This window comes from Chelonoidis abingdonii, chromosome 1 (genome assembly GCF_003597395.2).
Source record: "Chelonoidis abingdonii isolate Lonesome George chromosome 1, CheloAbing_2.0, whole genome shotgun sequence".
Classification (NCBI taxonomy): Eukaryota; Metazoa; Chordata; order Testudines; family Testudinidae; genus Chelonoidis; species Chelonoidis abingdonii.
The window spans coordinates 68,131,791-68,144,652 of NC_133769.1; the positions used below are offsets into that span (position 1 = coordinate 68,131,791).

Here is a 12,862-nt window from a genome sequence, read left to right on the forward strand (position 1 = left end):
CACTGTGGTCCTTGTCCCAGTCAGGCTAACGTGTCCGCGCCACTGTGCCGGAAGGGGTGGAGGGGACCATTGCTGCACACAGGCAAGTTGCATAGGGACCAGGGAGGAATCTGCATTGCTGTAGAAGACCCTCCCGCTCTTCCCAGGTAACCCGCAGCAGCAAGATATCTTGCAGGATTAACTCCTGTGTAAAATGTAGGGATAGTGTTCAGTGCAGTTCTCCCCATGCTGCTCTCTGCCTTCCCCAATGCACAGAAACCCCAGTGCAGCCCTGACCCAAGCAGTTCTCCTTCCCAGGTGAGCCGCGGAAGTGAGAGCACTCATTTCCCATTACTCACCATGTCTTCGCTGCTGTGACCTCTCTATGTGTAAAGTATGCTACAATGAGACTAAAAACTCCTTCACTGTGATTATACAAAATGCAGCCTCTGTAATAAATGTTTCCAGTTTTGTTTTTTGTCTAATGACAGTGTCCTTGACTAGTACTAGTAACATACCAGCCCTGTCACAGACTGCTGAAGAGCTACAAAACCTGAGGAGGAAACCAAGAAAAAGCAAAGAAGATTTGGTGAAAGCAGTTATGAATCAGTCTGCCAGAGAGAGCAAGAGGCTTCAGGACTGGAGAGAAAAGATTCAGCAGTGGAGGGAAACACAAAGCAGGAAAAAGGAATTGGCTAAGAAGAAAAGCACAAAACAGCTGATAAGCCTCCTGGCGCGCCAAACGGACTGTCACTGGTAAACTGCCAAACAGTCACTGGTAGCCATGCAGGCAGAGCACTACTGTGCTGCCCCCCCTGCCCCGTCCCAAAGCTCTCTCCCTTATGCCTCAATGTCAGCACAAAACCCCCTTCTCCAGCATCCAGGTTCTTACCACCACCAACTGCCTTATTGAAACACCTGGATTATAATAAGTGTAGTTTCTTAAAACAAAGGTAAAACGTCCTCATATGGTCAAATCATCATTGCCCTTGTCACACCATAATTATGAATTTAAAATCTCAATCCTTTGAAATATTCTGAACAAGGCACTGATCTGAAAAACAAATAAGCCAGAAGTCACATTGAAGTTTTACAGCTGAATTTAATGCTAAGTTGAAATTCCCCCCTGGTAACCACACACACATTTGAATTAGGGAGGAAGGATATAAGTCAGGCTGGACCTACAGGCAATTAGTCATTCAACTCTTATGTGGACTTTCAGTGAGAGTTGAGCGCCCGCCAAATCCTTGGTACCCTTTTTTGTAAAAATCCTATCCAATTGGTTCAAGTTTACGCTACCAATGTATTGACTAGGAGGGTGGTGAAGCAACTGGAAGGGTGATCTAGGGAGGTAGTAAGAATCTCCATCCTTTTGCATCTTTTAATCCGGCTTGAAAAGCCCGGTGGGATGATTTAGTTGAGGTTGGTCTGTTTTTGAGCAGGGGGTTGGAACTAGAAGACCTCCGAGATCTCTTCCAACCCATATCTCCTATGAGTCTATGATAACCACACAATATTGAGTCGCAACAATGCCATTTTGATGGATTCAGCGTCTCCATGAAAAGACCATGAAGTGACTGGCACTGGAGTTAGAACTACCCTCGCCCGCACGTGCGAGAAGTGAGGCTCTTAAGTGCGAGGGATGGGGCGGCAGGGATGCGCAAATGCCAGCCGACATGAATGTTGCAAACGGAGGTGAATTCGACTGGTTCGCAGGTTGAGGTGGGTTGGGTACTTCTGAGTTGACGTGTGCCATGAAACATGCCCAAGAGCTGATGACACAGCACCATCTTTTTACTTGTGTTTCTCAATTCCTTGGTATTTATTTCCCAGTGGACACTCTTGCAGACCTAGACAGCACAACAACGACCCTACCTTCTAATCATTAGGAAGTCTCACCAACACAGTTTTGTCCAACAAAAGTCAGGATTCATTGACAAAACAGTGAAGGTGTCCACCACTCAATTATCCTTGGCTGACGGTCTCGCTGACAAATAAAACCACGCTCAAAACAAGAGATGTAGAGCTTTTTGCGTCATTATAGACACCGGTGCTTGGCTATGTTACTGTTAATGGCCCCAGGATGTGTCCCATAATGCCCCATCTTGATGCGCTCTGGGCAGCAGTTTAACTATGCTTCCCTGCACCTAGGTAAACAGCCATCCGATCACATATCCCCCTTTAAAAGGCCAGGGAATTTTGAATTTCCAATCTGGCTCTTCTTCAGTGTGAGAGCAGTCCATCGCATCTTCCCAGCTGACCATGGAGGCTCTGCACAGCAAACACTTCTCCTCGCTTGGAGCCACACTTAGTTGTTTGGATCCTCGGAATTGTGGCTGAGGAGGCTGTCCAGTCCCAGCTCCGCTCCAGCTGTGGGAACTTCAGCAAACCTTACGTCCAATTTTTGTGGCTGTTGGAAGAAGGGTTACAAACAGACCACAGCAGTGCTGAGGCTAAAGATAGGCACCATATAGGCAAAGAGAGGCATACTGTTGCTCGCTGGGTTCTGCAACCAAAGACCTGCCACTCGTACAAGGAGCGGACAGTACTTCTCAACAACAACAATCACCTCCACTTGCCAGAGCATCCCTGGATACTTTGGTGGACTGGTGGCGAACAGACAGGGGACTCGAGCCCGAGGACAAAGCCTGTGGATGAGGAAGCGAGTTTGGGAGGATGTGCGGAGCATATTCAGTGTCAACTAGTGCGAGGTGAGTCAAGAAGCCTTTCATTGGGAGAGGTCTGCCAGTCCTAAGAAGCCCATCCTGCACGTATGAATGCAGGCAAGGAGTAAGTGATCTTTTTGAGTTACATGCTGCTGGTGATATTGAAAGTAGAGCTGGCCCTAGGCTCGTAACGTAAGAAGTGGGTAAGGGATAGAAAATTATAAGATAGCTTTGTTTCATGTATCCACATTTCCTTGTGAAGCTAAGTCCATGCATGGCAATAGTGTGTTAATGCACACCGAGATTTTCAAGAAAGAACTAGGCCAGTAAGCGCCTGGAACCTGTTGGGTGTAAGCGGAGATGGGAACCATAGTGACGCAGAGAGCGCTAGAGAAACTTCCTAGAGGTCACGTCTTTAATACTGCCAACCAAAATCGGCAACATGCTGGAATGGCGTGGGCTAAGACGAAGAGGCCGGCTGTTTTACCCTGCCCCCACCACACCCCAGACAGGTAAGACACTTGTCTAGTCAAGAATGAGAAGCAACTCGTAGGTGGACCCAGACGATGATAGGTGGGAAAATGCTACTAAATCGTCTTCTGGTACTACAGTGTGCTGGCATCTTGAGCCTTCCACATACAGAGTCTCTCAGCCACTGGCAGGCTAGGGCAGATGCGCTGCCTGAGAGGGTCAAGACAGGCGAGACTACACTGGGAGGTCTGAGTCCAGGTCAAACCACAACACGCGTCCGCGCCACCTGTGGAGAAGAGAAGAGTCACGGAGAACTGGAGTTGAAGAAAGGGGAAACCATTGAGGCTCAGCACACAGAGGCCACAATCAGACGATCCATGGGACCTAGAAACGCACCTGTACCAAGGGGGCGGAAACTGCCATGGCTGGTAGGACAGAAGCCTCCTCCATCGGCCATGCAGCAGCCGAGCCATGATCTATACCAGAATTGCGCCGGACACAGCAGCAGGGGAGGAGATATGAGCCGGAGAAGCCCCGATTGGATGTTGGCCCGATAGTGTCGTCAGTTCGCTCTACAGAAGAGATGCGTGACGGCAAATTCATCAGCGCTGCCAGTCCAACCCAACATCCGCACGAACCCTCCTGCAAGTCCTGGAGAAACATGTACATCGCAGAGCAAAAAGTCCAGCCTTCAGCCGAAATCACTCAGGCAGGCGCGAGGAGAGCGACGAGCCCGCGAGTTACTAAGCACTTCGGGGAGGAATCAACATCCACTAGGGTCTATATATCATGCGGATGCAACCAAGACGGCCAAACTGCTTATATGTCGCTGACTATAACGATAATGCGCACATTCTTATGAGAAGCGAAGAAAACCCTCTGTGCACTCTTGAGGATAAGATATATGACAGCTCTGTAGGGTGAAACGCAGTAGGTTTTGGTGTGTATCGCTTCGATCACATTGAGCACTAGGCTTTTGATATAGACTAGTCACTTCACAGTCTCGCGCCCTGTGCCGTCGAGATAAGAAGTCTATGAGGCGCCTGGACTTGAGAAAGACTATACACGGGGACTAGAACAATGGCCTAGATTGTGGGCTCAAACCTGGGGAGAGGAGACCATGAAAATAGCCATATATGATAATATGCGTAGACGCCAGAATGACATAAGGTCGGACGTGAGGACGCACAGACGCAAGGAGTCGCGCCACGATGGAAGAGACACTAGCTGTGTTACGAATTGTCGGGCCATGAATCATATGCGGGAGAGTAGATGGAAGATCTGCACCTCCTCAGAAGAACAAAGTCACGAACAACCAACGAAATAGTGGAGGCTACGTGCTGCAGAGTCCTCATAGACGGAGTCGTCCTAGAGAATACAAGAGCTGACCCCCAAGAGACAAATAAGCAGGCGAGATTGGGTACGCACAGCCAGAGCCAATCGGAGCTAGCTACCGCGTGCGCAGCCAAGTTTGCAGACACCCTGCCAAACTCCGGCCGCCGGAAGGCTGTCATGCATCCATGCCTAGATCAGTGTAGCAGACCAAGCGCCGCTCCAGCATCCCCCAGGCGATTCATGAGACCACACTTAAGGTTGGAGCACCAAACTGCACCCTGGCCATAGGCGTGCCACTGCAGAGTCCTGCACTTAGACGGAGCAATCCATGACCACAGGACACCTACTGAACCGAGTAAAGGACATCCTCCTGCACGCACGCCCGCTCACCGATTTCTCGAGCAGAGACCCATAGGGATCCTACGCGTGAGAGTAGCACGAGGAACCTGGAGGAATATCATCTGGACTATCAGGACACTGACTCACAGGCACTTGTGTGACATAAGCAGGGTAACATCAGTCGCGATCTGTAGCATCACTGTATACAACGTAGGGGCACTGGCGTCGGGGTGGGCATATTCCATCTATTTGACATTGGTGAGCCTACCATCTGGAGTACTCTCCCCGCTTTTTCTTACCTGCGTGTTTCTGAATATGTATTTGGTCGCCTCATCAAACAATTATAGTTCAATAGATTGACAAGAATAGAAAGTATGTACTCAGCGGATAGGCAACAAAAATTATCTCGACGCAGGAAGGCATAGACGAAGCCATGACACTTTTTATGAGGAAGCAACCATGTTAAAACGCAAGCAACTGCAGTTCAACCTCCCGGCAAGGTAAACCAAAAAACGTTAACGGATTACTGCAGTAACACCAAGACACCGCAAAAGGGATTCGATCCCTTAAGCATGCGCTATTTCAACTAAACCCTTATGAGTGAGCGCGGGCCAGGAAGCCACGGATGCGATCTACGAAGGAACACTGTTCTCCAGTGCTGACCAGACTGACAGTAGGCTGCGTCCAAATAATCACAGAGGCAGACAATCAGGCGTCTCAAGTGCAAATGAGGACCGTGACAGGAGGTCGCATATTAGGTCACATAACGACTGATATGCACATAGAGCCAGTCGGTGCGAGCTAAGAGAAGCACTGGATATGGATGGTCTACCATAGGGGAAAGAAACCTGCGGTGGGAGAGTCTCATGGCCTATTGGAGGCTTTTTTTACACGCGCGCGAGATCAATGCTAGCCTTTCGCGATACAAAAGGCGACTCTATCGCTGGCAGATCCGTCAGTCCCTGGGAATAGGCTGCGCCGATTAATAAGCGACATTGAAACTAGATTGACTTTCTTCACGCATCCCACTCGTCCCAAAACAACGAGTTACCACCGCGGACTCAGCCTTATCTTAGGTCAATCGGTCACTTACGGGCTCTGTCATATCCGCTGTCATCAGCGGTCAGTGAGCCAGTATGTTCAGAGCGCGAGTGCAGGTGTCATCCAAAGGATCACAGAATTGCGAGCAAGCTTCTCAAAGGCCATATCACGCGGCCTTGATCCGCTGATACCAACGTTTGGTGCCAAAATCACGAGAACAGCCCTCGATCAGAGCTAGCTCCGACGCCCTGCGTCTCGGAGCGAAGCGTAACATGCCTGAGCGCGGTCAGCTGTGAGACGCTAGCCAATGGCATTAAAATCACGGGGAAACGCCCACGGTGACTACAAGTCACTGGAGAACCATAGAGAAATACCCCTTCCGATTAATGTACTCGGATGCCTGGTGGGGGGGTGTCAGAATAGGAATATGCGTCCCATCTATCGCCCCTCCACAGTTATGGAAACTCATTTGTGCAAAGCCATCCAGTATCTCCTGCACGTTCCCCAGAGTCACGGTTCTTCTTAGCAGGATGCGATTAATGGCCCTGCAAACTTGCATCAACACTATTCCAACGGTCAGCTTTCCCACTCCAAACTGGTTCGCGACCAATCAGTAGCTGTCTTTAGTTGTCAGATTCCAGATTGCAATAGCCACCCGCTTCTCCACTGACAGGGCAGCTCTCAATCTTGTGTCCTTGCGCCGCAGGGCAGGGGCAAGCTCCTCACATAGTCCCATGAAAGTGGCTTTTCTCATCCGAAAATTCTGCAGCCACTGCTCATCATCCCAGACTTGCAGGATGATATGTCTTTGGACTCCTCACTGTCACTTTGTAGCTGAAGGAATAGCTCAACTGCCAAACGTGATGTGCTGGCGACATTCATCAGCAAAGTCCTCAGCAGCTCGGGCTCCATTTCACACAGAAATCGCGCTGCACAGAGACTCACAATGGCGTCAAACTGCTGGGATGTGAAGTGATGCACCACGGGGCATTGAGACAGGAAGCGGAATGACCCGCACCCTTCTGTCCCCTTCCCACAACCCACGGCACCAAAATGGGACAAGGTGCTCTGTGGGATAGCTGCCCACAATACACCACTCCCAACAGCGCTGCAAATGTGGCCACACTTCGGCGCTGGTAGCTGTCAGTGTGGCCACACTGCAGCACTGTCCCTACATAGCTGTACGAACACAGCTGTAACTCCCAGCGCTGCACACCTCCAAGTGTAGCCATACCCTATGTAAAAACAGCATTGTATTCCATGATTGTCTCAGTGATTTACCTAATCAGTTTTTCTTTGTATTGAAGTATAAGGTTTTTCCCTATCAGTACTTATAATTTGCATTACCGTAGTGCCCTGGAGCCCTAGTCATATACCCAAGACCTCATTGTGGTAGGCACCGTACAAACAAAAGAAAAAATGGTATCTGCTCCAAAGACTTTACAATCTAATTATCAAACGAGAGGCAACAGATGGCTACAATCAGAGGACTACAAGGAACGGTGAGACCTAATTGGTCATCTTAAGTAGGGAGTGGTCTCAGCACACCAGTGGTGTACTCAGCTATGCAAACTAAATCTGAAAGTCAAGTTGTGATTTCTAGCTTGTGTTATCACCAATAATAATGAGTGCAGGCCAAATCCTAAAAGTTCTGTGCAACTCGGACAGAACGTGGTCAGGTAGTTGGAATGTGCTTAAGTCTTTGATATGCAAATAAAAAAAATCCAGTTAATTCTTCAGCTGTCTTTTTTACTCTGGAATGCTGAGTAAAAATTAGAAAATTAATATTTCACTGATAAACTGATGCATTTTAGTGCATGAGGGAAACAGAGCAATTAAAAACAGCAGCACCTTCTTACTTTGCATTGTAGTGTTTTGGAGAGCTACCACATCAATTATGGAAAAAAACATTAGACGAAGTAATATTGTGGGGAAGGCTCGGAAAACGTTTAAGGCATGCTTTAATTTTTACTGCTATACTAGGTTTTCCAGTAGTAATGCTAATTGGCCCATTACTATAGCAACTCATGATCGCAACATTTTGTGCAAATAGATGTTGCTGATTAAAGAATATGGGATTGCATGACCACCCAGATGGGAAAAGCACTGACTGAAAGAACCATCATAGATTCAATAAAACAAAGAAGGCATGTAACCAGACAACCACTCTACCAGATACAGGGCTTTCCTTGGCGTCAACAGAACTTGGATGTAACGTTTCATTCCCTTTGTTCTTCCATCTGTTGTATATTGACACACATTAAGGCACTGGAAGGAGTCGTTGTGTGCTTGAGCTCAGAACATGTCTAGAGTAATGAGGCAATCTAGTAATTCACTGTTACCCTGCTATATCTATATATACTTCATTTTGTGACTCTAGCGTGTGTGTGTGGGGGGGGGGGGTCATGGTGGACAATTAGCTGAACATGAGGTCCCAGTGTGATACTGTGGTTAAAAGGGCTAATGTTATCCTTGGATGCATAATCAGGGGAATCTTGAGTAGGAATAGATTGGGATTGGTGCAGCCACTGCTCAAGTACTGTGTCTAGTTTTGATGCCCACAGTTCAAGAAAGATGTTGATAAATTGGAAAGGGTTCAGAGAAGAACCATGAGGAGGATTTGAAAACATGCCTTGGGGTGATAGGCTCCCCCAAAGAGCTCAGTTTATTTTGCTTAACAAAGAGAAGGTTAAAGGGTGACTTCATTACAGTCTATAAGTACTAGGCATGTAAATATAATTTTAAAAGTTAACTGTTTAAACAATTAGGAGTCTGGTGGCATCTTAAAGACTAATGTTTATCTGAACTCCTTGTTGTTTTTGTGGATACAGATTAACACTGCTACCCTCTGATGTTCAAACAATTAAAATTATATCGTTTAATCAGTTAACCAATTAAAGGGAGAAGGGCTGGGGCTGTTCTGGCTTGCCAGGGGCTGGGGCCGCTCCAGCCAGTGCAGCCGGAGCTGGGGGTTAACAGAGTGAGTGAGCTGGGAAGACTAATATTTACCATTTAACTGTTCAATATTTTACATCCCTAATAAGTACCTGCGTGGTGCAAATATTTGATAGTGGTCACTTCAGTCTAGCAGAGAAAGGCGTAACATGATCCAGTGGCTGGAAGTTGAAGCTTGACAAATTCAAAATGGAATTAAGGTGTACGTTTTTGACAGCGAGGGTAATAAACCATTGGAACAATTTACCAAAGTTCACTAAATCAAGGTTGGATAATTTTTTTAAAAGATGTGCTCTGGGAATTATTTTGGAGAAGTCCTGTGGCCCGTGTTATACAGGAGGTTCATACTAGATAATCGCAAGGGTTCCTTGTAGTATAGGAATCTATCTATGAGTCTATGAATATGTTATGTACTGATGGTGAAGCATACAAACTGTCAGTGGATATAGTAATTTTGTTACAAGCTGTGGCTTTAGCTGACAACTCTATTTGTTACTCCAGGGTTTGAGAGTATGAAGAAGCAACACTGATACAACATATGTTGGATCTGGAGGGTTTAAAATTCCCAATACAAAGCAAAAGTGTCTGAAACAGTGATTCATTGTGTCAAAAGATTTATAGGCTGGTGGATGGGGAAGGATTATAACCTAAGTAACTGAAACTTGGCTTTCACATCAAGAATACTACTAAATAGAAATAATGCAGAAATAATAGCAACATTATCTCAACCCTGCAAACCTCAATATTAACAATAGCTCTGTGAATACGTTTAAAATAAATTTTGAAGGATTCTTAACATAAACGTGGTATATGTAGTTGGATATCACTTCTGTTTAAACCTGCAGATTTATTTGCATCATTTTTTTGTTTTATTTCAGTCTTGGCCCTTTGGTGAGTAAAGTGAAGGAGTATCAAGTGGAGACCATTGTGGATACACTCTGTACTAACATGCTTTCTGATAAAGAGCAGCTACGTGACATTTCAAGCATTGGCCTTAAAACAGTCATTGGAGAACTTCCTCCAGCTTCCAGTGGTAAGAAATTACATTCTTCTCCCCTTCTCTGTTTTTAAAACATGAGGTCTCACTTTACTTCTCTATAACCAATTATTTCATTGTAAGCTAGTGTCCTTCAGTGAACCAGATGCAGTTGTTCCTCAGTGGCTGTTGACACTGAAATTGACGTTTGTGGAGATAATCATTTGTGTGGTGCTTCTGTTATCATAAATAGGTAACTGTGTATATGTAAAGAGATGTGGTAAACTTGAAGTCAAGTCACTGTAAAAAGAGCTGAAAGTAATTTCAGATTACATTTGCTATAGAGATCTACCTTAAATATTTTCAGGCACAATATTCCTAGGCTTTTTAACGATAGTAGTTAAATCTCATTTGGGTAAATTTTTTAAAAATGGACAGTGCACTTTTAAATTGAGATGACTTTTCTTTAATGGGATTGTGATCATTTCTTGTCCCAGTATGTGTGTTGGGATGTACCTAGTGGGCAATCTCAAGGAATTCTACTTGCCAAATGTTAGCCACTTTTGTTCTTTTAAATCTAGAAGGTGTTCAGATACCACAGTGAGTGCAGTATGTGAATTTGACTGGGCTAGAAGGGAATGATAACTCAAAATGGATTTGAGGACTGGAGTTCTCATGTTAGGTTGATGACAAGGAGCAAGCTGCAGAAAAACTTTAAACAGTATAACACAGTTATAAGTCTGGATAAGTAGAATTGGTAAAATAAATGTGCTGAAATTTTGACCATGCTGTAAACCGGTAGAAAATCAGCAAAAAATAGCTCGTTTTGAAATTTTTCAAATAGCACTGGTGGAGAATTTCTATTTACTTTCTTTTAACCATTGTTTGCAGGCCAAAAATTAGTGCTATATGTTAGGTTTGATCTGCAGCACAATTTCTCAACTGTGGTAGCATGAACAGTGATGGTAGATTATGGGCACAGTGTAGTGTCTAACATTTTAGTTTTATTCAGCATCACTCACTGATGCAGATGATGCAGGGTTTCTTTAAGACTACTTCCATTTCTGTTTGTTCTTGGCTTGTTTATTCCCTGGTATACAATTTCTTTTGCCTCCTTTTTAGTCTCTGTTGTCTTACCTACAGTCAGTGGATGTATGCTAGGTGTTCTGACACATGTTTAACTAGACATTAGGAAGCAGTCTCCCTAAATGTTGCCTATTTTGGATTATGTATTGAAAAGTGCTCTCAAATGTCCTATTGAATGTTGAAAAATAATAAAATGCTACAGATGTTTTATGCTAAAACTATAACACTCACCATTAAAGCATACGTTAACTTAAAAAATCCTTCCCAGGGATGTGCCTTACATCCCTTTAAGGTCCTCAGATAAAACAAAAACCAGTCATGCTTGTGTAACCTTTAGCAGAGATAAGCGTATACAATAATATATAAAAAGAACATTATAGTAAGTGATTTCCAGTTAGGCTTTTATGCTGGTTAATGGATCTTCTGGCAAAAATACCTGAACAAAAGAGTTAAAATTCATTAACTGAGGGGGGAAACAAATATTTTATAGCTAGATAATAGATTTGGACTGCTTTTTTAAAAAAGATAGGTCAGTTTTGTTGCTTTCTGTAATCTAGAGACAAAGAAAAAATGAATACTCATTAAACTAAAGGTTTTATAGCAAAGAGTCAAATACAGCCTTATGACTTCTAGCTCTTTTAATGCAATGCATTCGGACTGCTTGCTTCCTTACTCTTCCGCCATAAAATGGTCCAGCTAATTTCTATTGGATTATTTCAACTAACTTTTAGAAAACTGAATTAACAGAAAAATAAAACCTGAAAATCAGAGTGGATTTGATTTAAATCAAATCGATTTAAATTATGATTTAAATCATTAGTCAGGAAGATTCGATTTAATCATGGATTTCTACATAAAAGTGCATTCTTGGTGGTGATTATAACCTTAATACATATTTCTTTACAACTCAGCGATAGATGTAGGTTTTATTTTTAAAAGATGCACGCTATACATTTTTAAAGTGATTTATTTTGAAAACCTTTCAGATTAGTTTAACAGCTATATCAGAAAATAAATGATTGTTTGGTTATTTCATTTGCCAAAGGTAATTGAAGCAGATATTTATGAAGTCACTGGGAGGTGAGCTATTTCCAGTTCAACAGGTTAATCGTTAGTATTTGGAGGATTTTCTTGCCATGCTGTATTAGGAGAACACCAGACAGATATTTAAATTGTTGTATTTAACTAAAACAACAACGATATGTATTCTGGATTTTTTCTTCAACAGGAAACTTATAATATTTTAACAAAACAAGCATAAGAATTTTTGAATTTAGTTAAACATCCAGATTTTTTAAAAAAAGGTTTGTTTTTGTTAAAATTGTTTTTAACTAAAATAGTTAAATGAAATTTAAAAAAAACCCAAAAACAATTAAATCAACTGTGTCAGCCAGGTCAACACAAGAAACTTAAAATACTGGCTTCTGCACCTAATTCAGTCGTCTTCACCTTCATTTCCCTGTTTGTTCATAATCTGGAAAAGAAAAACAAGCTTTCCTGCTTTTTCGGGTCCCAAATGATTTCTCAATTTGGAATGAATTAGTCCACAGGAAGAAAATATTCTTTCTACACTGACAGAAGAAGCAACTGCTGTTAAGTGAGATTTTCACTTCAACAGTTTCTGAATCCAGGTGCTTAAGTGACTTCCACCAGTTCACTGGTGTGACTTTCTTTAAAACATCATCAGCAAACATATATTTCTTGAATGGTTCACCCTTAGCTCTGAAGTTGATTCTAGTTGACATTATGGAGGGATGATTGCTGGATGTCCATGTCATCGCCAACTCCTCTTCTTCAGCAGTTAAGGTTTGACCCTGGTACCAAGTATTGAGAATATTTGCAAGAAAATGAGATGGAGATAGTGCTTGTCCCATTCATTTTTTTAATGCTTGTAATTTAACTCTGTTATTGCATATTTTTCTTTTTAAGATCTTACTCAGTTCCTTCCACATTTCAGCAGCGTTAGCAATAAAACTGCTATTTCCCTGCATTTTGTTCAAGGCTACAGAAATAG

General features: G+C 43.7%; 1 protein-coding gene and 2 long non-coding RNA genes across 3 annotated transcripts in view; 2 read left to right on the plus strand and 1 right to left on the minus strand.

Annotated features, from left to right (window-relative positions):
- LOC142046883 (uncharacterized) overlaps positions 1–12,862 on the plus strand; it is a 362,358-nt gene that overhangs the window by 55,492 nt on the left and 294,004 nt on the right. The window lies entirely within an intron of this gene.
- LOC142046884 (uncharacterized) overlaps positions 1–12,862 on the minus strand; it is a 361,020-nt gene that overhangs the window by 54,168 nt on the left and 293,990 nt on the right. The window lies entirely within an intron of this gene.
- The window catches only part of CAND1 (cullin associated and neddylation dissociated 1), a 65,875-nt gene that overhangs the window by 32,412 nt on the left and 20,601 nt on the right, over positions 1–12,862 (plus strand). Inside the window, exon 3 of the mRNA XM_032782262.2 lies at positions 9,665–9,819. Within this exon, the coding sequence (XP_032638153.1) occupies positions 9,665–9,819 (155 nt within the window). The remainder of the gene's footprint in view (positions 1–9,664; positions 9,820–12,862) is intronic.